The 24,214-nt window shown below is 33.4% G+C and overlaps 1 protein-coding gene across 1 annotated transcript; it reads right to left on the bottom strand.

Moving 5' to 3' along the window:
- Nucleotides 1-3,809: 3,809 nt before the first annotated feature.
- LOC148200429 (uncharacterized) lies at nt 3,810-6,986 on the bottom strand. The gene has a single exon (XM_088114506.1). It carries the CDS (start codon nt 4,914-4,916, stop codon nt 3,810-3,812), a length of 1,107 nt encoding a protein of 368 aa, XP_087970632.1. The 5' UTR covers nt 4,917-6,986.
- Nucleotides 6,987-24,214: the final 17,228 nt, after the last annotated feature.

Here is a 24,214-nt window from a genome sequence, read left to right as displayed (position 1 = left end):
AAGATGTTGAGTACAAGAACTTTAGGTTGAATCAAAAGAAATAATTATCTTACAGAATAACTTAGATAAATAACCAGAATATTTAAAGTACAGAAACAACTCTTACTGTCAATGAATGAACGTTCAGAAATTTACTTTGGACGAACGTCAATTACGTTCGCTCAGAATTCAATAATAAGGACGAGCGTTCAGTTAGAAACCGAACCCTGCTGTGGACGAACGCTAGGTCAATGACCAAGCACGAATCAGCACTAACGCTGGTTATAACCCAAGCGCTTTATAGGACGAGCGTTTCGGTATAGGACCGAACGCCAACTTTGGACGAACGTTCAGTATAAGGACGAACGCTCTCTAAAACTAACGTTCGACATAAGGTCGAACAACAATAAGGACGAACGCTCGACATGAGGCCGAACGTCATTGAGGACGAACGCTCGACTTAAGACCGAACGTCACTTATTTATAAAGTTTTAAATATTGATCTATACTGAGCAGAACGAACGCTCATTCACTCAATTGGGGGACGCTCGTTCTCGAGCAGAATTCATTCCAAATGAATGAATTCCAATCTAAGTCATGTTAACCAAAAACCGAACGGTCTAAGACCGTACAGTGACGAACGTCCTTTTTGCAACAGAGAATGATCAGAAAATTTAGATTTTTCACACTTAGCAGAATTTTTCCAGATTTCCATTTTCCAACTTTATACTTCCATTTCAGGTTTAATTCCCTTCAAACATCATCATCATGCATTTAAAATCATTCCAACCACACAATAGCCATTCTCCATTCATCCATAATCAACTCAACATGCATTTAAAACAAATTCAACATCAAATATAATTCATACAAGCCGTATCAGTTCATGACAGATTCATCCAAACCAGAATGCATATCAGATATCAGTGATCATTTCTAACAACTCAACTTCATATTTTTCACACATGCAAAACAAACCAGAAATCATATTCCATATCAGTAAACGTTCCTAAATACTCAAACATCATGCTTTCCATACATGCATCTCAGATCATAAATCAAACAGTATAAATTAAACATATAAACTTCCCTTACCTTATCAAGCAGTTCACTTCAATTGTTTAGAGTTTCTTTCGTGCTCTTACAGCTTTCTATCAGACTTTCACTCAACCACCTCCACTTAATCTAACACACCAAAACCGTAAGTAGATCAGACTTCTAACTTATGCATGCAACCAGAATTTTGGTGTGCATGAACCAAATGGACGAAGGTGCAGAGATGAGAACTTACCAGTTCAGTTCTCAATTCTGTTCGGATCAGAATGAGGTTCACAGTGCAGGGAAGGTTTCTATGGTGTCTGAAACAAGATCAAAGGTTTGCTGGTGAATTTTCTTAGGAAGAAGATGAAAACAGTTTAGAGAGAGGGCAGAGAATTTTGGAAGCATAAATTCTGAGAAGAAGATGAAGCATGCAGGAGGAAGAGGGAGAGTTTTTCCAGAATTATTTTTCTCTTTCCCTGCAGAATAAACTCCCATCCTCCACACGCCACTTGTCTCCCACTAACCTTCTCAGAATGCTCCAACCGTGACACATGGCAGGCGCATGCAGTGGAAAGGTGAGTGCATTTTGACGTGTCACGGTGCATTAAATAGTGATCAGAGATTGATTTAATGTGTACTAATTATCAGGTTCTCACACGTGAGCATTATGTAAGATTGCAAAAGTGAGTATAATGTTTCCTTGTACGTAAATGTAGAGAGTAATAAATGAATATTTAGAAAAGTAGACGTTGAAATTAAAGAAATGTTATGTTTTTCATGAGTTTGGTGTAGTTTCCATAATTTTTTATTTTCTATTTTTAATAAAAAATTTATAAAATTGTAGTGATATCTAAGTATGAATTTAGCTAGAAATACATTCTTAGATTGAATATGAAATTTATATATTGTCATATAACATAAGTTATAAATAGAAAATGTATATCTACATATTTTGATAAATATGTCCTATTTTACTTTAATTACAGAGTTAGTTTTTAATTTTCTGAACCTTCAACTAGCTAATCAAAGCATACCAAGACAGCAAAAAAGCAAGGTCAACTCTTAAAGAAGCAACAAAATCCCAAGATGGAAGATTGTTTATATAGTACTCGTGGTAATACCCAATAGGTTTCATGTGACATGGTGCTTTATATTATTATAGTAATTCATAGATAACTATTCAATTACACCAAGTTCGAATGGAATAATCAAAAGGTGTCACTTACCTTTATTATTTATTCAACAATTAATTAGGGTTAAGACAATTTTATTATACTTTTTTAACTTATTTATTACTATTTAATGACTTTTATATAAAGTTTATTACATAATATAAAATTAACATAAAATTTATATTAATTATACATATTGTGTTACTAATGTCACTTTCTGAACATTTTTTTTAAGTCAATTTCATGTTGGAAAAATTCTAATTATAAATACTTAGAATACTTAAACTATTTATTTGACAAATTTAAAGAATACATTAAAGATGGATGGTTCTTATTCACTGAGTGATTCATCTTAAAAAAATTCTCATTGCTAATCGAATTACCTAATAAATATTCCTAAAATTTATATCCAAATTATTTTTATATATGCAAGTATACGTGGATACCTACAAATATTTATATATTTTATCTTTTTAAAAAATTTAGACAAAATTAATTAAAATAATTTTTTAAAATATAAACTTAAATAAAAATTGTAATTCGAATCAAATTGTTCAATAAAATATAATGTTAATAATTTTGATATTTCTAAGAAAAATTATAATGAGTTGTACAAAATACAAATTTGAATAATTTCAATTTCATAAATCTAAATAAAAAATAAAAATATATAAAGTCAAATTTTAAATAATAGTTTTATAATTAGTATTTGTTTTACTAATAAGTAGATTGTGATTGTTTGAATTTTAAAAAATTTCAAATAAATATATCACTAATATTTATCAATAAGTACCGTATCTGTAAGTCAAAGACTATGATATTGTATTCACACATCAAAATCAGATACTCGTATTCATTATTTGCAGTATTCATTAAGAATATTCATTTCATATATGTTAATATTTTGTTACTGATTTTACTTATAAACATCAGTCGATTATTTTCATTCCAAAATATGCTATTTTAAGCATTCTTAATGTTATTCTTGATATTAATTTCAAACAGGATCAAATATTTGTGTTGTTATTGATGTAAGATTCTAGTTTTAATTAAAAAAATAAAAAGACTAAGGTTGTACTCATAGTTTTAAAAGTAAGACCAAATTGATAAATTTGACTGATAACTAACTAATCCTTTTAAATCTAAAAAAGTAAAAAAAACTCACTGTTGTAAGTAAGTATATCATAATGTTGGTGTTTAAAACAAAACACATGTTATTGATTTGAAAAGATGAAAGAAATAAGTATATCAACAATCTTGTAAGTAAACATACCTGAATATCTTGTCATAAGAGGTTCTTGTCGACCTCTAGGACATCATCCCAAGTTGCATGAAGGATAGAAACATGACTTTTTGCTAACTTACCCAGATAACTCCTAAACCTATCAGCATTTGGCCCTGATGCCTGACCTGATCTGGGGTCAATGTCAACATGTCTCCTCTTCCCATCAACGCGTCCGGCTATCACATCTGCCAATCGTGTGACGCCTCGACCACGTCTGGTCTGTCCCGATCCTGAGTCTGAGGCCGACATACCTGAAAAATTATACAAGGTTAGTAATAATTCAATTTTGATGAACATAAATATAAAGTCAATACAACAAATATCACAACCTATTAAGATATTATTTTCTCCCAAATCCCTTCATTGTGATCACTACGAATTGCCTGGATGACATTGGCAACGTCATCAACTGGGTCTTCAATGGGTCTAGATGCAACAGATGTTGTCTCAAGTATATCAAAAGAATCGTCATCATCATGTCCATGCATGTTTTTTCCTTCTAAAACTACTGACCATTTTTTATTCGCTGGATCATTTACGTAAAATATTTGTCTTGCTTGACTAGCCATGATAAATGGTGCATTAGTGTAATTCATCTTGTTCAAGTCTACCAATGTGAAACCAAAGTCATCTGTCATGACACCAGAATTTATATCAACCCATTTACACTTGAAAATTGGGACTCTAAAAGTGACATAATCAACTTCCCATATTTCTTGTATTATTCTAAAATAACTCATGGATGCTGTGATTGGATTTTTGTCTTTAGAACAAGCAAAGTGGACAGCCTCAGCTTGTAGTGTGACGCCACTATTTTGAACTCTACTTTTGTCATCTTCTACCTTTGTCTGAAAAGAAATATTGTTTATATAGTACCCACCATATGTAATGACATATGCGTTCGGTCCACGAGATAACCTTAATAAACTTTCTGAAACATGTGGAGTCGCATAAATCTTTTTCTTAAACCATTGTAAGAAGGTTTTCACATGTTCACTAAGATGCCATTTTTCACTCATTCTTTGGTTTGCTGCCTTTATGTCATTAACGTGGTCAGAAATGTAAGGAATCACATCAACAGTGTTGTTTAAGATGAACAAATGAGCTTGGTCAACTTCTTTTCTGCTAACACTTTGAATTCTCACACCTCGAACACCTTTACCTTCACATTTTCCTTCATGTCTGCTCCTGGGAAGACCCACTGGTTCACAAGATGGCATATAACTTGAACAAAATTCAATGGCTTCCTCTGCAATGTATCGCTCTATGATTGAAGCTTCTGGTCTATACTGATTCTTGATATATCCCTTTAAGATCTTCATGTATCTCTCAACTGGGTACATCCACCTTAAGAAGACTGGCCCACATATTCGAATTTCTCTGACTAGATGAACAATCAAATGTACCATGATATCAAAAAAAGAAGGTGGAAAATACATCTCCAATTGACATAGTAGTCTTATTCCTTCATTTTCCAATTCATGTAAACCTCGAGGGTCAACAACTTTCTTGCAAATGGCATTAAAGAACAAACTCAGACGTGTCAGAATACCCCTAACAGAAGGAGGTAATATGCCTCAAATAACAACAGGTAACAATTGTTGCATCAATACATGACAATCGTGAGACTTTAAACCAACTAACTTTAACTCTTGCATAGAAACAAGGTTACTAATATTTGAAGAATAACCTTGTGGAACCTTCACACTTCTTAAACAGTTACAAAAACTTTGTTTTTCTTTTTTAGAAAGTGTGTGACATGCTAGGGGCAGATAGGTGCGTCTTCCTATTATTTGTGGATGTAACTCAGATCGGATTCCCATTTCAGCCAAATCTTGTCGTGCTTTTATTCCGTCTTTGCTCTTCCCTTTGACGTTTAATAAAGTTCTGATGATACTATCACAAACATTTTTTTCAACGTGCATCACATCAATACATTGTCTAACATCAAGTTGACACCAATATGGAAGCTTAAAAAATATTGATCGTTTCTTCCAAATCTTTTTTGCAAGGGTACTTTTATGATGTTTTCCAAACACAATGTCAATGTTTTTGACTTCGTTGTACACCTCTTCACCATTCCGGGGTCTGCACACAACCTCGTCCTCAGCACTTCCATTAAATGCTTTTTTCAATCTACGATAAGGGTGATTACGAGGAAGGAATTTTCGATGTCTTGTATATATCATCTTCTGTCCATGCTTCAATTGAAGGTAACTAGTGTTTTCTTCACATATGGGACATGCAAAATGACTTTTAACACTATAACCGCTCAAGTTTCCATACGCTGGGAAATCATTTATAGTGCAAAACAACATTGCACGCAAACGAAACTGTTCCTGAACATGTGAATCAAACACGTCGACCCCTTCTTCCCACAACAATTTCAAATCATCAATTAAAGGTTTTAAGTAAACATCAATGTCATTTTCAGGTTGTCTAGGACCCGATATCATCATGGACAACATCACATATTTTCTCTTCATGCACAACATAGGAGAAAGATTGTAAATGATCAACATAACTGGCCATGAACTGTGTTTGCTACTTAAGTTTCCATAAGGATTCATAACATCAGTTGCAAGTGCAAGTCTTAAGTTTCTTGGATCTGTACCAAACTCTGGAAATTTTTCATCAATCTTTTTCCATTAGGGTGAATCAGCAGGGTGTCGAAGAAGATTATCGCACTTTCTTTCGTCAAAGTATCATTTAAGGTTCTTTGCATCTTCTTTAACAGAAAACATATGTTTGAACCTAGGTATTATAGGCAAATACCACATCACCTTAGCAGGTACACCATCATTACCTTCATCAACAGTGTTTCTGTCAGATTTCTTTTTAAAATGGGATAAACCACATGTTGGACAATACTTTAGCGAAGCAAACTCCTTTGTGTACAAAACACAATCATTAGGACAAGCATGTATCTTTTGATATTCAAGACCCATTGGACATAAAAAAAATTTTGCCTCGTAATTACGAATAGGTAGAGTATTATTTCCTGGAAGCATCTCCTTCAACAACTCCAACAACTTGGTGAAACTTTTATCGGTCCATCCATTCCTTGCTTTTAAACTAAACAACTTTAAAGTTGCAGACAGACGTGTAAAGTTCGCGCATCCGGGGAACAACAGTTGCTTTGAATCATTTATAAGAGAATCATACAAATTAGCTCTTCCAAAATTATATTCACCGACATCACGTATCATGTCCTCTAAATGATCACTCATTCATTCTTCCACATAATCCGTTCCTCGTGACATGGTAGGCTGGTCCAATACTTCTCCATGCCAAGTACAAACGGCATAAGTCCTCATGATGCCGAACATGAATAGATGGTCATGCACATTGCCTAAGTCTTGCCGTATTTGATTACAACAAAGCACACAAGGACAAAAATATGTCCCGTTCACAGACTTAGCATTTTGTTCAACGTATTGCAAGAACTCTGAAACACCATTATCATATTCTTCACTGATGCGACGTTCATTCATCCAGCTTCGATCCATTCTATGTTCGTAAAATCATCAGTTTAAGTTTTTAACTCTCACAAGGTTAGGCCCTACCCATTCAAAAAAATTAATTTTCATAATTTGCTAAGACACGTGCAAAGAAGTCTACATCATAAATTTTATAAGATTTCGGCAGCATTTTCAATTGGTCTCCAAAATACACGAAATGAGAGTAGTCAACGATGACCACAATCAAATATGCATCTGGAGAACAACACAAATACTGAACCGAAATTTTATCAATCTTATCCATAGACTCCAACTTACGTGTTATTGCAAATTATGAAAATTAATTTTCTCAAACTGTCCAATCGGACAATTCAAAATTTAACACAAATGATTAAAAGATTAATCGTTTGTGTTAAATTTCAAACAGGAACTAAGGGTCACTCAATGATTTGATACTTATAATCTAACATGACAATTATAATAACACAACTAATACATGCATATTCAAAAGCCAATAACACATGCAGACCTTAAAGTCAAAAACATGCATACACAAAACCCAATAACATGCGTACAAAAAAATTATCAACGAAGAAGCTAACCTGAAGAGCAGATTCCAAATGAAATGGAGGGAAATCGAGGAGTGCACGACCTAAAACATAGGCAAAAAATAATCAAAAACGCCGCCCAAGAACACGCAAGAAACTGCACCAAAACGCACCGAAAACGATTTTCAATCGGTTCAAATCAAAGATATTTCATCACAGAACAATTTAATCGGATTAAAAGTAAATTTAAACGGTCCAAAACAGAGAAAACGCACCTGGAATTGCACCTGGAAACGCACCTGGAATTGCACCTGGAAACGCACCTGGAAACGCACCTGGAAGACGATGAACAATGAGCGTAACTCCTCGCGGGTTCGCGTTTTAGTATAAATGGCACTAGACGTCCGGTACTGGAAGGCCCCGACATCTATAATATTATAGACGTCGGGGCAATAACTAATATTATGTGTTTTGGATTTAAATATTGATATTCGCGTGGGGTTTTACACGTCCACTAGAGGGGCCCCGACGTTTATAATATTACAGACGTCGGGGCCCCTCCACAACGGACGTTTAAGAGGCTGAACACAATTAACTCTTCAACTACCCTGTCAGCAACTTAAACATCCATTGTGGGGAGGCCAAACGTCTATAATATTATACACGTCGGGGCCCCTCCAACGGACGTTTAAGAGGCTAAAGCAATTAACTATTCAACTTCCCTGTTAGCCGCTTAAACGTCTGTTGTGGGGGGGCCGGACGTCTATAATATTATACACATCGGGGCTCCTACAATGGACGTTTAAGAGGCTGAAGCAATTAACTCTTCAACTACCATGTCAGCAACTTAAACGTTCGTTTTGGGGGGGGGGGGGGGGGGCGGACGTCTATAATATTATACACGTCGAGACCCCTCCAACGAACGTTTAAGTGGGAGTTTGCAGAGTTAACTTTTTCAGCCTCTTAAACGTCTGTTGGAGGGGCCCCGACGTGTATAATATTATAGACGTCCCCCCCCCCACAACGGACGTTTAAGTTGCTAACAGGGTAGTTGAAGAGTTAATTGCTTTAGCCTCTTAAACGTCCGTTGGAGGGGCCCCGACGTGTATAATATTATAGACGTCCGATCCCCCCACAACAGACGTCTACAGTCCCACTTATATACGGATATGCCACCGGTCAATTATTTACGTTGGTGTTTTTATGGACGGACGTCTATTGGGTGACATTAAAGGTCAATTCTACACTAGTTTTTTTTCTCTCTAACCTGAGTGCATGTGTTGCGCTGAAAGAAATAGAGGTGGAGTGTGAGTTTTTGAAGAGGTGGTGTGAGAATCTGACGGAGGAGAAAAAAAGGTTGCAAAAGGAAGTGCAAGAGCTCAGTGCAGAAGACTTGAAATATGATTTAGGTATGAATTAATGGAAAAATAAAACGCAAAGCAGGATTTTATGGTTAGGCTAATAAATTGTTTCCAACTTTTGAGAGTAGCTTCATTACTCCTGTTATCTTGTTGAGTTTGGAATCATGAATGCGACATTTGATAAAAATGATTAAAATTTGCAAATAACGAATTTAACCTTAATAAAATTGTCTTTGCTTACCAATCTCAATCTTCACAACAGTAGAGTGCCGTAAAGACCAGGTTTCCAACTACAACTACATTATTTATTATACAGTTTAATTGATATCATTACATAGGTTTAACTTTTTTCTTATATGGATGATTTATTACACAGTATATTTTCTGATATTGTTTGTACAAATTTTAACTTTAATTTTTATGAAGTTAATGAATTTGTAATACTTAAGCATATGAGAGTGTGTAGAATTATTTTACTTTACCATGCATTAACTGTGTTCTCAATAGTTTATTGATTTTCAAAAGTGTCTCATGAAAACAACCTTTTTAAGGTAATGTGTTTTAAAAAATAATAAAATGACATGATAACTTTAGAAGAAAAGAAGTCTCAAAATTTTTATTTTAATCAACTGGTTTGCGTGGAGCCATTTTTCCACTCTGACTGTCAGGCCCTTCATCCAATCACAAAGTCAATGCAACCATTTGACTGCCTTGTTCTTCCCATGTGGATCTGAGTCTCTTACTTGAACCTCCCTCCCTTGGACAAAGCTTCCCTAAGCCTTCCTGGCTCCTCCTCACCATAAGAGTTCACAAGGTTACGTCATCCCCCAACAATAAATAGAGTTTAGTTCCCCATAGACATGGAGAGACTAGATGAATAATGGAAAAGTATGAGATAGCAAAACCTTAAAAGTAGAGGAAGGACGCTTTTGCATCCAAATTCGCCTTCAGAGAGTGGAAGAGGGTGTTGTTGTGCTGCTCCAGCCAGAGAAACCAAACCTAGGATGCCTAGGTCCTTTAAATAGAACGAAAGCATAACAGAAACAAAGCCCAAGCCCGAGAGAATGGCCCTCAAGCACCCCAATTAAGGTGTCCGGGCGGCGAGCGGTGGTTTTCCACGCTCAAGCCTCTCAGAGATCGCCCAAGCCTTCTATGTCCGGCGCTCAAGCGCCCCAAAAGAGGCTCCTGGGCGGTGAGCGACACTTCCTGCGCTTAAGCCTTCAAGAGGACGCCCAACCTTCGTGTTGTTGGCGCTCAAGCTCCCAGAAAGGGGTGCCCGGGCGACGAGCGGTGGTTTGTTGCACTCAAGCCTCCAAAAAGGGCGCTCAAGCCTCGAGCTTCCTTCCTTCTGGTGTTTTTTCTGGACCTTTCTAAGCTCTATCTCCTTAGCACTTTATCCCTACTTTCCATATTAACTCATTTTCTAACAAAACAAAGGGAATTAGTCATAAAATCATCAAATTAAACCTCAACTCTCTTATTCACACAACTTAATAGAAAAACATGATTCCAAGCAAGTTTCTAAGCAGAAAAGGGTGCACTTAGTATTAAAATTACATCACAGATAACGGTATTTTCAACCGTTATCAATATCACATTCTTCTCAACTTTGTTGTGTGTTAGTACAAACACAGAGTACAGTTGTGAAATGATAAATTCATCAATTGAATATAAGTGTGCAAAGAAAATGTATGATAACGGATAAAATAGTTTGCACTCATTCATCATATACAATAATTCAAATTCAATCAATCAATTAGTTGATTAACACAAGATGTAGTCCAGAATAGATTCATTTCATTCATAATATCATAACAGAACATGGTTCAGACTTAAATGGCTTAATAGCCAGATTTACATTCTTTTCAAACCAAAAGAAAACACAAAAAAAACCACTAAAACAGACATGACTAATACTCTATGCTCCTATTCTGATTCAGACATTTCCACAGAATCATCATTAGTTGACTCTTCCTCATCATCATATTCCTCTGTTGAAAAAGCACTGTCAATATGGTTTTTAATAAGTTCATCCACTTTCTTCTCAATTCTGAACGCATATTTTTGAACCTTCAGGATTCTTTCTGATGTCTTTATAAAGTGATCCATAACATATCTCTCAAATTCTGTCTGTGGAGTGAAAGAAGAGGTCTCTTCATCCGAACTTGATGGTCCACCCACATTCATATAAGGAGTTTGAACATCTTTTAAAAACCAACCATCAATAGTTTTCTTTAAACCAAGACAAGTCAATATGGCCTTATGAATTTCATTTGACCTGTTACATTCAATCTTGATTTCACCAGTCAGATCCACTTGTTGATGCATTAGGATATTGCTAATAAAGACCCCATAAGGCAAATTATGCCCATCATTAACTCTAGTTTCAATCATATGATTTTTCATGACAATAACCTAGTCAGTTGGTATTCTTGTCTTTATAGCATTTAGCAGAAACACATCTTCAATAGTTAATCGATCCTTTAAATATCTTCCTGACGGTAACACCCAAGCAAGGACGAATGCACACATCTTTTTTTTATTCAATCCATTATGCAGATACAACTTGTTCATCATGTATCTTCCAGGATATCTTAGACAGTCCATATGTATTGCCTTCTTGGTTGTCCACTTGTTAAGACCAAAATCTCGTATATGAGACATATGACCTTCAGCCTTAAGACCAATAAAGGATAGCCAGACATCAAGATGTTAGAATTGATGAGCTTCGTTTCTCAACACCAAGAAGGGGGCGTGAATTGGTTTTTTATAAAAATAAACGCTTTTCAAATCTTTTTCGCAAATGGTATGATTCTTTAAATCTTTCTTGGACAATAAGCAATATGTGTGAAATGTAACAGTAAGCTTAATCAATTAATGACAGTATGTAATTGATTAATGTAGAGAGATAATTTGAAGAAAAATCAAACTCTGATTTTTATACTGGTTCGGCCTTAATGCCTACACCTAGTGTCCTTCCAATAAACCTGATATTTGAAAGCCAATTGCACTATAGAGATCTGACTTTTTACAACAATGCTTTTACAGCGACCAACCTGTCAAAATGTAAACAACCTCTTTAACTCACTAATCTAATATAGCCAATACAAAAATCTGCAGCAAGAACAATCCTTTCCTGCAGTCACCCCTTTGAGAACCCTCTCAAAGTACAAAGAACTCTTCGTTCTTCTTGTTGGCCGCAAGCACAAGGAACCACAAATCAAAGATTGTGAATCTTTTTCTCCTCATCAAACAACAACCACCTAAGTTGTGCAGAACGATCAACCTCTTTAATCCAGTCAAGTTATCCTCTCAAGAAATCTTCAAGAATAGTAAACCACTTCAAGTTCTTATTTCTTGGAGCTTTCGATCACCTCTGTAAAACTTCTCAAACGAATATGAATCAGTTATGAAAATGTAAATCTAAATTGTCTTACAAAAATTCAATCAATGTGTCAATATATAGTTTAAGTCAATCCTGACGCAATTTAATCGATTAGCCAATTTATTTAATCGGTTACACTACACAGATGTAATAGAGTTATAACTAACTTGGCTCCTTAATTGAATACGATATTAATACAATCGATTTTCATTGAATGCTTAGTCAAACATATTTAAAAATATGACCGTTATAAGAGTTAGACAAGCATAAATCAGTTTTCAAATCTTAACAAACTTAATTGAATACATAATCCATGTAATCAATTAATCTTTAACACTTAGAAGATTTTTGAAAACTTTTCTTTCCCAAAACTTATCACAACACATTTGAAAATTATATGTGAAAACACATGAGTTTTAATCGATTTACCAACTAAAGTAATCGATTCAAAACTTGTTGTTTTGCCACAGTTTAAAACTCAAGTTGCCTGATGACCTTAATTGATTATCACAACACTATAACCGATTAAGTCATGCATATATGCTTTTGTGTATGTGGTTTTTCTATTTCAAAACATATATTGTGCATACATAGATATGATCACTTTACAAACACATTAATATGCATCAATCAACACAATATGTCAAATGTGACAATCACAATATGTGCATATTTCATAATAAGCATAAACACATATAACACAGTACATACACATGTGTTTTTATTAACAATGTGTTGTCATCATCAAAAACCAATATCATAGGGATTATGTTTAGCTATTGCAGTGCTCCCCTTATCACCACAAGATAACATTCACCTTTCATTTGAACAAATTTAGCAAGTCCCTGGTGAGCAATCCATTCTTGAAAAAGAAACCATTCGTTTCTAAACAACTGCAGATCCAACAACTTGTGGGCAACAACAGACTTGATTTTTCTCCAACATGAGAATATGTTTCGAACTTCATTGTCACTTATCCACGAACTAGGATTGGTGTTCCTTGTAGTCAAGGTAACTTTCTTCCTACATATTGATGAAGAAGAAGAAGAAGCCATCTTTGAGTAGGATTATACAGAGTATCTTTCACAATTTAGGGTTTAAAGCACCAGTTTTAGATGAAATGATTGTATTACAAGATTTTCTAATCTTTTTTATATATGCGCAAATCTATTTGGTTTAGCAAAAACACCATTTGAAATTTTTCAAAAGATAGAAAGCCCAATATAACACTTTAATCGATTTTATTAGTCATGGAATCCATTAACAAATTAAAGAAATTTTGAGAACAGTTTAATCAATTACATTACTAATATAATCGGTTAAAAATCGTAAAATTATATTTCAATCAAGTTCAATCAAGACAAGCACACATCATACATATACAACGATACACATTCACAGATAAAAAAATGATGCATGAATTTTAGATATAACAACTGTTACCGCTTTTGATACTCAAGAGATTTTTTATTTATCCTTTGTAATGCTTCCTTGAATTCTTTTTTGTCACCAACTTAGTTTATTTACTTGAAAAATAACTAAATTGTTTGGAAGCAGGTACCCAGATAAATTTGAGGCCTTTAGTGTTAGTCACAATAATTGGTTCTTTGGGAACACTAACTTTCTTATAATAACAAGATCTAACAGTGTGACCAATTGAATTGCAATAGAAATGGGTAATTTTTGAAGGTTTGCTCAAATCAAAAAATTTCTTTGAGTTAACTCTTTCACTTTTAGCCTTATACCATATTCCTTGCTTATTTATTACTATTCTTTGTGATCCTAGAACAACTTCTAGATTAGATTTACCAAGAGTAAACTTTGCCAATGTATTTGTTAGATACTTGATTTTATCAAGATAAGAATGGCAATCTTTGCAATCTTTTTCAACTATCATGATTTCAGATTCATCATTTAAAGCAGATTGTAAAGCTTCATCAAGTTCAATTTTTAATTTATCATTTTCTTCAACAAGGTTACTGATTCTGTATTCAAAATATTTTCTTTCAGATTTTAATCGATTAACCTTATATTGAAGTTTCATTGCTTCTGCATGGAGCTCCTGAAAGGCGTCTAGCAATTGATAATATTTTTCCTCGAAACTACTGTTGCTACTTTCTAAACTGATGGATCCAGCCATAAGACACAAGTTTGTCTCCTCTTCCAGACTATGGTTGTCTTCATCACTGGATGATCCTTCACAATCACTATTATCCCATGCAATATAAGCCTTCTTTTGCTTACTCTTCCTTCTATCCTGATTGTACCTTGCTTCAAGGTTGGACAGTCAGGTTTAATGTGGCCCTCCTTTCCACATTCATAACATGTGAGAGTTGTAGGCTTTCCTTTCCTTTTTCCTCCTCTTGAGTTACCTACAAAATCAGATGCAGGATTTTTAGATTTCATGAATTTAGTAAACTTCTTTACCATCATGTTTACCCGTTCCTTTTCTGGCACATCTGCATCAGAATCAACATCAGACTCATTGCTCCTTGAGGCTTTCTTGTTGGAAACTTTGAGAGCTATGGAATGTTTGTGTTCAGATTCCTCTTCCTCTCTCAATCTTCCAAGCTCCAACTCATGCTCCCTGAGCTTGCCAAAGAGTGTAGCCATATTCATTGTAGTAAGATCTCTTGATTCTCATATAGTTGTTACCTTAGGTTGCCAGCTTTTGTTTAAGCACTTCAAGATCTTTATGTTGATCTACTCCTTCTCAAATTATTTACCAAGTGCAATCAAATGATTTACAATGTGAGTGAACCTTTTTTTGTACCTTGTAGATATTCTCTCCAAGCTTCATCCGGAACATTTCATACTCCTAAATGAGTGAATTCTTTCTAGCCCTCTTTACCTCATCGGTTCCTTCGTGAGTCACCTCAAGAACTTTCCACATTTCTTTTGAACTCTTGCACATTGATACCCTGAAAAACTCATCAATAGTAAGTGCAGAGGAAATAATATTTCTACTCTTTTGCACTCTTGCACGTTGTGCACGTTTATTTTCATCTTGATTCCATTCAGAAAAAACTTTTAAAATAGTTTTTCCATCAACAATTTTAGTAGGCTCCAAAGCTCCATTAATTATCGCATCCCAAACACCCTTGTCAATAGATTCTAAGAAAATTCTCATTCTAATTTTTCAAAAGGGATAATTTTCTTCTACAAATAGAGGGGTTATGTTTGTAGAAGCACCTTCTCCAAAGGTCTGAGAAACTGAAGCCATTAGGATCAATTAATCGATATCATAGAAAAAGTAATCGATTATTTTTCAAAGAAGTTTTGAAAAACCAGCTTTGGTGCCAATTGTAAGAAAAGTTATGGCTTGTTTGTCTTTCCAAGAGAGGGGTGAATTGGTAATCAACAAAAACTCTTTCTTTTTAAATCTTTTTGGAAACTTTAGATGATCTTTAAAAGCACACAATACACTTATCAAAATAATGCAGTAAAGAGATTAAGGATAGAAAACAAACATAGTCTTTTTATCCTGGTTCGCCCTCAATGCTTACATCCAGTCTCTTTCAATCAAACTTAGATTGAAAGAATTTCCACTATAAAGATTTTGAGTTTTTACAACAAGGAATTACAGCGACCTATGTTAAAATGTAAATCTCCTCTCTAACTCACACCAATGTAATATAACAAACACATCCTGCAGAAGAATAATCTGCTTCACTGCAGCAACCCTTTGAAACCCTTCTCAAAGTACCAAGAACCTAAGTTCTTCTTCCTGGCAACACGCACAAGGAAACAACAGTCTTCTTGATTGCAAAACAAGTTCTGATAAGTAAAGAATACACCTGAATTGTGCAGAAGTGATTAGCTAATAGACGCTCAATGCTAGCCTTCAAGAATTCTTCAAAATCTTCAAAACCTTTGAATCATGATTCTTGGAGCACTAGGTGCACCTGCAATCTCTTTCTAAACTCTCTCATAACAGATATGAAAATTCTCAACATGATCAAAGTGTCAAAAGTTGTTAATACAATTGTTAACTCATTGGCAAGTGTATCAAATCGTATCAAGTAATATAAAATGGTAAGACCAAGTATCGTTTCCCAAGAGACTCTTGTTACTAAACAATCGTATAATCACCTAACTAATTAAGACTAAAGAACGATTCGATTAAATGAAATTGNGGTCGGATGGCTGAATGTTGGATGCCAATTTTGGCTAAGTACTTAAGGCCAAATGATTGAGGTCGAAAATGTACCTTGGCGGTTGAACGGCCGAATTGTTGAGCCCAAATTTGGTTGAGGTTGAGACCGGATGGCCCAATTTGGCTAAGTTTGTGAGGCCGGATGACCGAATGGATGATGCCAAATTTGGCTAAGTCTGTGAGGCCGGATGACCAGATGCTGGATGCCAAATTTGGCTAAGTTTGTGAGGCCAGATGGCCAGACGCTGGATGTCAAATTTGGCTAAGTTTGTGAGGTCGGATGGCCAAACACTGGATGCCAAATTTGGATACGTTTTTTTGGCCGGATGACCGAGCAGTTGAGACCGGATGACCAGACACTCGATGCCAAATTTGGCTAAGTCTGTGAGGCCGGATGTCCGAGCAGTTGAGGCCGGATGACCAGACGCTTGATGCCAAATTTGGCTAAGTTTGTGAGGCCAGATGGCCGGATGGATGATGCCAAATTTGGCTAAGTCTGTGAGGCTGGATGGCCAGACGCTGGATGCCAAATTTGGCTAAGTTTGTGAGGCAGGATGGGCGAGAAGTTGAGGCCGGATGGTCAGACGCTGGATGCCAAATTTGGCTAAGTCTATGAGGCCGGATGGTCAGACGCTGGATGCCAAATTTGGCTAAGTCTGTGAGGCTGGATGGCCAGACGCTGGATGCCAAGTTTGGCTAAGTCTTAAAGGTTGACATCCTTTAAAGCACCACTCACTCGTTCCTTGTGGCTACAATGGGAATACCTGTTCGGGCCCCACAAGTGGACGCCAAAATGTTCCGGTGGGGTTTGGAGGTCCCCCGCTAAAACATTCTTGGTTGTACTGAAGACTGGATGTGCGTTGAAGACCGGATGGACGGACGTTGCTTGCACTCCCTCCCCCTTCTCCAAGCCGGGCGGACGGGCACTTCTCAAAGGCACTCCGACGCTCAAGTCAGTAAAATGACTGAACGATTGACACTGCAAATAATGCATGTAGTGTGTATAATGAGCAACGTGGTCCAGAAAAGGATGTATAAGGGATGTATGTAGAAAGGAACCTAATAGAAAGATTGACAATAATTTTAAAATGTAGGGAGATGAATTTATCTTTTATCTATATGGATTCTTGAAGGGAGAACATAAAATATGACAAAACTAGCTAGACATAAGGAAGAAACCTATCATTTGTAGAAAATGTAACATGTATAAAGTTTATCTTAAGTTTTCTAATCTTCTTTCTTCTATCATTTTTCAAAATGTTTTATCTAGCGGTGAAAGAAACTAAGATGTACAACGAGGATTTCTCTATGGATCAAGTAGTGAGGGAAGAAAATTTGCGTAGGTTAAGTGGAAAACAATTTGTAAGTCAAAACACAATAAAGTTTAGGTAGGGTAAAAGATATAAAATGCTTTAATGAAGCACTATAGACAAAGTGAAGATGGTGACTAGCAATAAAGAAAAAAAGTTATGAAACAATACTAAAGAAATCTTATGGAAATGATAATGTTAAAATAAGACTCAAAATGCTCGAGGGATCTAACAAATATATGCAAAAAAAAGAGAACAAAAGAAATTGAATTGATTAAAGTGTAGCATACAAAATATGTTCTAGAATAATTATTAAGTTGGGAGAAAATAGGTGGAACAGAGAGATCTTACCCAAAAGAACTCTAAAGTGTATAACATCTCAAACTTTAAAGAAGATAAAATATGGAACGTGGGCAAATGGAACCATGACACTTAGAAATGAAATGTGAAATGGAGAAGGGACTGATTAAGTAGGAAAGAAATCAAGAAACACTAATGCCTCATAATTCACTAAACAAGTTTGGAGAAGATAGTTGGATTTGGAAAGGAAACTATATTATGATAACATGGGAGGGGAGAATTGTGCCTTTTATTAGGAATTCAAGTATGAGCTTAAGTCTCAATTGAGTAGAAATGAGTAAGTTAAACAATATATAAAAAAGAAAATTCCTAAATTCATTATCTTAAAATTTTAGGTTAAAGATGATATCAAATCTCTTGCATATGTTTTATAAAATCTTACTAAAATTAGACTATATAATAAGACTTTGTAATGTCTCATGTCTTTTTTGTTTTTTAAATATTCATAGAATGAATAGGTGTGTTAGGGGTGTGTGTTACTCATATTTTTATATAAATTCAATTGTAACTTTTATAGTCATCATTGTTAATAAAGATTTTACAATTACTTAAAAAGGGAATTGAAAGGTCCATGTTCCTCAAAAATTCTTGTATTTCTAGGTGGATCATTTTGACTAGATTCTCACCTCGAGTTAATTTAGTAACAGAGAATTATTATCTCATGTACATGTATTATCTACATTTGAAAGAAAAGTCAAACTTTTAGTACAAATATCTAGTAAAATTAATTCATTTAAATTTTTTAATTTTTTTTAAAGGATGAAAATCAATTCTAAAATATAAACTAAACAAATAATTAGTTCATCTCACCAAATTCAGCACTCAAGCCAGAAACTTGTGAGGGCAAAAGATTACACTCCTCACTTTGAAATGGTGACATGGTTCCTTTCATCTTTGTTGATATTCTTGTGATGTACTCAACCTACAAATATATGAAACGAGTAAAATATTGTTTATTTTAACATTAAGTGTAAAATATTGTTTATTTTAACATTAAGTGTTTGTAATAATATGATTTTTATATATGAGATAGAAAAAACATGTAATTTCAAAAATAAAAATGGACAAACAAAATAAGTACAATAAAACGAGACATGTAAACTAAATTAAGGTACCTCGTCTTTGGCCGTATCAAATACCTCTTCTTCAAATCTTTCTGCAGACTTCAAAAGATTAGCTTCATTTTGTGTCCAAGATGAGAGAGGATCTCGTTTGAGAAAATGTTCAACACTGAAAAATCAATATTTCATGCAACTAGATTCAAGTGAATTTTACATAAATTAAACTATAAAATAAAAATCAAGCTACTTAATAAACTATTTAATCTAACAATGGACCCAAGCCGACTTGTGTCGACTTATGCCTCTAATGTTAAAAATGTGAAAACCTCTAAAAAACAGTCACAAGTATTGGATGCACTTAAAGTGTCAATATGAGATGTTAACTCCAATGTAAGGATTGATATTGACAATGTTTTTTCAGCTATATGAAGAGCAAAACAAATGGAGAATGAGAATTTCATTATCCTTCATCTTTTCCATCCTTATTAAAGAAACAATGCTTTGAAGTAATAATTTAGAGTTGTAATATACCTCCCATTTTCTATCTTTATAACTTTTCTTCTTATTGTATTTTCTTTCATATTTTTTTTGTTTCCTATAAGTATTCTTTGTAATTAATTTCTTTTTTCATCCAATACATGATTTATTTATAAGATTAAGGATTTTCTATTAAGTATATTATTGGATCAATAACAAATAAGCAAAGTCTTATGTCTTTAAAAGGATTACTAAGAGTATGTCACAAAGTTAAGGTCTTCGTCAACACCACATTTCTTTATTTTGTATTTCTTTATAGTATCTTCTTTGTAATTTATAGTATTTAATAAGTAAAGAAAAACATCTTCGAGATCCAAATAGAAGTCTGATTGAAAAACATCATGTTTGGTCAAGAAATGTGCATTCAGAGGCATGAGAATTATGATAAAAGGGAAGAAAAGAAAGCATGAGCATGACATGAGCCACACGTATGATTATCAGCCAAAGAAGTTATGATTACAAAAAAAATTCAAATTTTCTCTCTTATATTCTCTTTAGCAGTTTTGGCCAACACTTAAAGCCTTCTACATTCTACATACATATGTCATGTTAGATAAATTAAAATGTCATTTAGTGATAATTTGTATATGGTCTTAAATAGTCAACACTTCTTTTTGTAGTTAACTTTGACATATTTAGAATGAATTGAAGGTTTATTAAGTTCTTTGAAAGAGGGTAGGTTCTCTTATTGATTAAACTTTGTCTTGTATCATTGAATCAAGTGGAAACTCATTCATCACTTATCTTGGGTTATCATTCAAGTGGTGTGACAACCTTTCATCATCACCTAATTTCAAATTTTCCATTTTCTCTTTGATTCCTTCTTACTTTTCCAAGTTTATATGTCGATTTAATCTTAATATTTGTGTAGTCTATATCTTACTTACATATTCATGTTCTTATCTTGGATGCAAACCTTCACACTCATAATTGAATTGAATTAAATTTGTGTTTAGTGGCAAACATCCTTAAATGCATCTACATTTTAAATCTAAACTTAAAAGCAACCATTATAACAAATACTTAACAAGTTAAAACATAACTATACACTTGTCATATTCCTTAATGTAATTATTTTTTATTATTTAAATACTAATATAATGATTTAAGTTTAGTGTACAACAAGGAGTATTGTAAAAATAATTTAGGATTAATTGACATGCGTTAAAGATTATCCTAAAATTGTGAATTTTCTCAAGTTCACTTAAGACAAGAATGTCACAAACAATAAACTCTACAAATGAACTAGAGAACAATAATAAAGAGTAAGAAGGAAAGAATAACATGACATGAAAAAATGGATGAGGTTTGACTAGATTATTACTCAAGTCTATTATATCTCCATAAAAATTCACAGTGAAACAAGTTCTTCTTTCTTAGTAAGCCATAAAAAGAACTTTAAAAATTACAGCAACAACTTTTCTCTCTTAAATGGATGCTCATTCAAACATAATACCAATCAACATTCTTTTAACCCGAGGTACTTATATATACATAGCATTTATAACAAACTCCAAGAATCATGCCAAATATTACATCAATATAATACATGACATGTGGTTTTCACAAGTACTACAAAAATAGTCAATCTATTAGATCATATAAACAATTTTGGTTCTCACAAGATAATCTACATCAAATGGTTTTCTTGGACACATGCCTTAAACAATCTTCACAAAAAAATCCATAAGAGTAGAAATTGTGCCACTTTATACAAATTTACTAAGTCAAACTCTACAAATCTCCACCTTTGTTCAACACAAATATTTTAACCATAACTCAAAAAAAATACCACTAAGTCCATTACAAGATTAATCACCAATCAATTGGATTAAAGTTAAACAATGAAAGAACTTATTGATAGAACTTTTGTAATTATGTAAGGGGGTTTATAATATGTTGAGATCTTCATCACCATAATAGACTTCCAATCAACATATTCTTTTACAAAATGTAACTCGATGATAATGTTTGGTTTTATTATGATAGACTTACTTCTTCAATAAACGATGCCAACTTGGTCTATCACTCTCTTTACTCTTCTACTATTCTCCTTAACCATAAAGCTTCTTTCACAACTTTTGACAATACATTATACTTAGTCTTAGCTGTTAATGTACTCACTATATATACATTGCATTAATAGAAAACTCCATGAATAATGCCAAATATTACTTCAATATAATACATGACATTCAATTCACACCTAAACTAAGTACTGAAAACATTATCAATCTACTAAATGATAAACACTTTTGGTTCTCCCAAGGAAGTCTATATCAAATGGTTTTCTTGGACACATGTCTCAAACAATCTTCACAAAAAAATCATAGGAGTATAAATTGTGCAATGTTATAAATATTTACTAAGTCAAACTCTACAAATCTCCACCTTTGTTCAACATAAATATTTTAGCCATAATTGTCCATTACAAGCTTAATCACCAATCAATTGAATTAAAGTTAAACAATAAAAGAACTTATTGGGTAGAAATTTTGTAATTATATAATAGGCTTTACAATATGTTGAGACTTTCATCATCATAATAGACTCTCAAACAATATATTATTTTAGAAAATGTAACTCGATATTAATGTGCTTAATTTTTTATGATTCAATAATTGTATGACATTGTTATTAATATAGTGGATGATGCCAACATGGTCTATTACTCTCTTACCTCTTTTACTATTCTCCTCAATCGTAAAGCTTCCTTCATAACTTTTAACAAGGAATTATACTTACTCTTAGTTGTTAATGTAGGCACTACATTCTACAAGTTGAATTTCTAAATAATAATAGTATCATACATTTTAAACACATTAGTTGATTTTTCGATGTCAAAACATTGAACATAGTTCAAATCTTTATATCTTTCTATAAGAGCGTCTTTGACCTTCGTTCTAACTCCCCTATAAATTAGAACTCTACTATGTAGTCCATTCAAGTATCTTAGGATCCATTTAAGAGTTTTTCAATGAACTTGACTAGGATTTGACATGAACTTGCTAAGAATACTCACAACACATGGTACGTTTAGGCAACTAAAAACCATTGCATACATAACAAAATCAATAATGTTTGCATTTGGAATTGTATTCATACAATTTAGGTCCTCAACCATCCAAGGAGATTGTTAATTACATTGGTTATAATGTTGATTCAAAGGTGTGAAAACATAGTCCAAGTTTGTTATGCCAAAGCTTTTAAGGCATGCTTCTTATGATAAGTATAAAAGTTTCTAGTCCTTCAGCTAACAATCTCAGTCCTCACAATCTTCTTAGAAACTCTAATATCCTTCATATTGAATTCAATTTTCACTTTTTCAACTTTACACTTACTATTGCTTGTTATTATAATGTCAGAAACATAAAACGATAGTACTACGAAACAATATTTTGCTAGGAATTAAAAGTGAACATAATTATTGTATTTACATCTCATGAAACCAATACTAGTATAATGAAATAATCAAATTCTATGTTATTATATGCAAGTCTCTGTATGACAATTTAATGCATGGTATTCAATATAATGGATTTTCCAATATACTAGAAAGACTAACTAAATTTTTTAGGCATGAGACATAAACTATGTGTTTGTACACTTGGTAGTGATATGGTTACATGGAGATTAACTAAGCAAATTATTGTAGCTAGATATCATCAATGAAATTAAAGTTTTTAGCACTAGAAATATAATGAAATTAAGTAGTTGAAAAGCTTTTTAATGAATATTTCTTTGGGAATGAAACCATTAAGTTTGTCTTCTCTCTTTCAATTTTTTGTTCTTGAGTTTTTTATTTCTCCCTTTTTTAGCCTCAACTTTGTTTGAAAGGTTCTTGTTATATCCTCAAGAACTTGTGAGCCACCTTGAAAAAGTTCTTAAGAATAATGTACTATGCAAAATATCACCGTAAAGTTTCTATTTTACATTTTCAATATCTATGACTATTTATCATATAAATCTTTATTTAAACAATATATTTGTTTCACATAGAAAAAATTATAGTACATTTTAAGAATGACAATTGTAACATTAAATGTGTTCTACTAAGTATATATCATGCATATAATTGTCTAACATTATGAATAATTTCTCATTTTCCTAATGAACCACAGTGGAGTTTTAGGAGTAAAATACCAAAGTTGTATATAGTATTATATGTTTAAATATTATAGTAAAAGAAATTATGATTAATTTTATTGATAAGGATAAAGGCATATTTTTTACATGTATATAAGGGTTGTTGTACTCCTTACATCTGATGTCTATCTAGTTTACCAAAGAAAAGAAAAAACAATGAAAAAAACAATTAGGTTCCAAAGAAAGCTAAATTTCATAATACAAAGACAATGCTTATACAACAATCTAGGCAAAAAGAGCTTCAATATATCAAACTATTTAACTGAATGTCATTATCATCAACAATTAGTAATATTTTGTAAATAAATTCTTACATTTTCTTTACCATCATGTTACGACTGTCTCTAGATCTCCATCCATTGGCCTCAAGAGTGGTTGCATTTGAAATAATTCTCCTTTTGTTTGTGTCCAT

This window comes from Vigna umbellata, chromosome 4 (assembly GCF_029865625.1).
Source record: "Vigna umbellata cultivar VRB3 chromosome 4, Vumbellata_1.0, whole genome shotgun sequence".
NCBI classification, from domain to species: Eukaryota; Viridiplantae; Streptophyta; class Magnoliopsida; order Fabales; family Fabaceae; genus Vigna; species Vigna umbellata.
The sequence above is the reverse complement of the archived record's forward strand: the minus strand, read 5'-3'. Positions and strand labels throughout refer to the sequence as shown.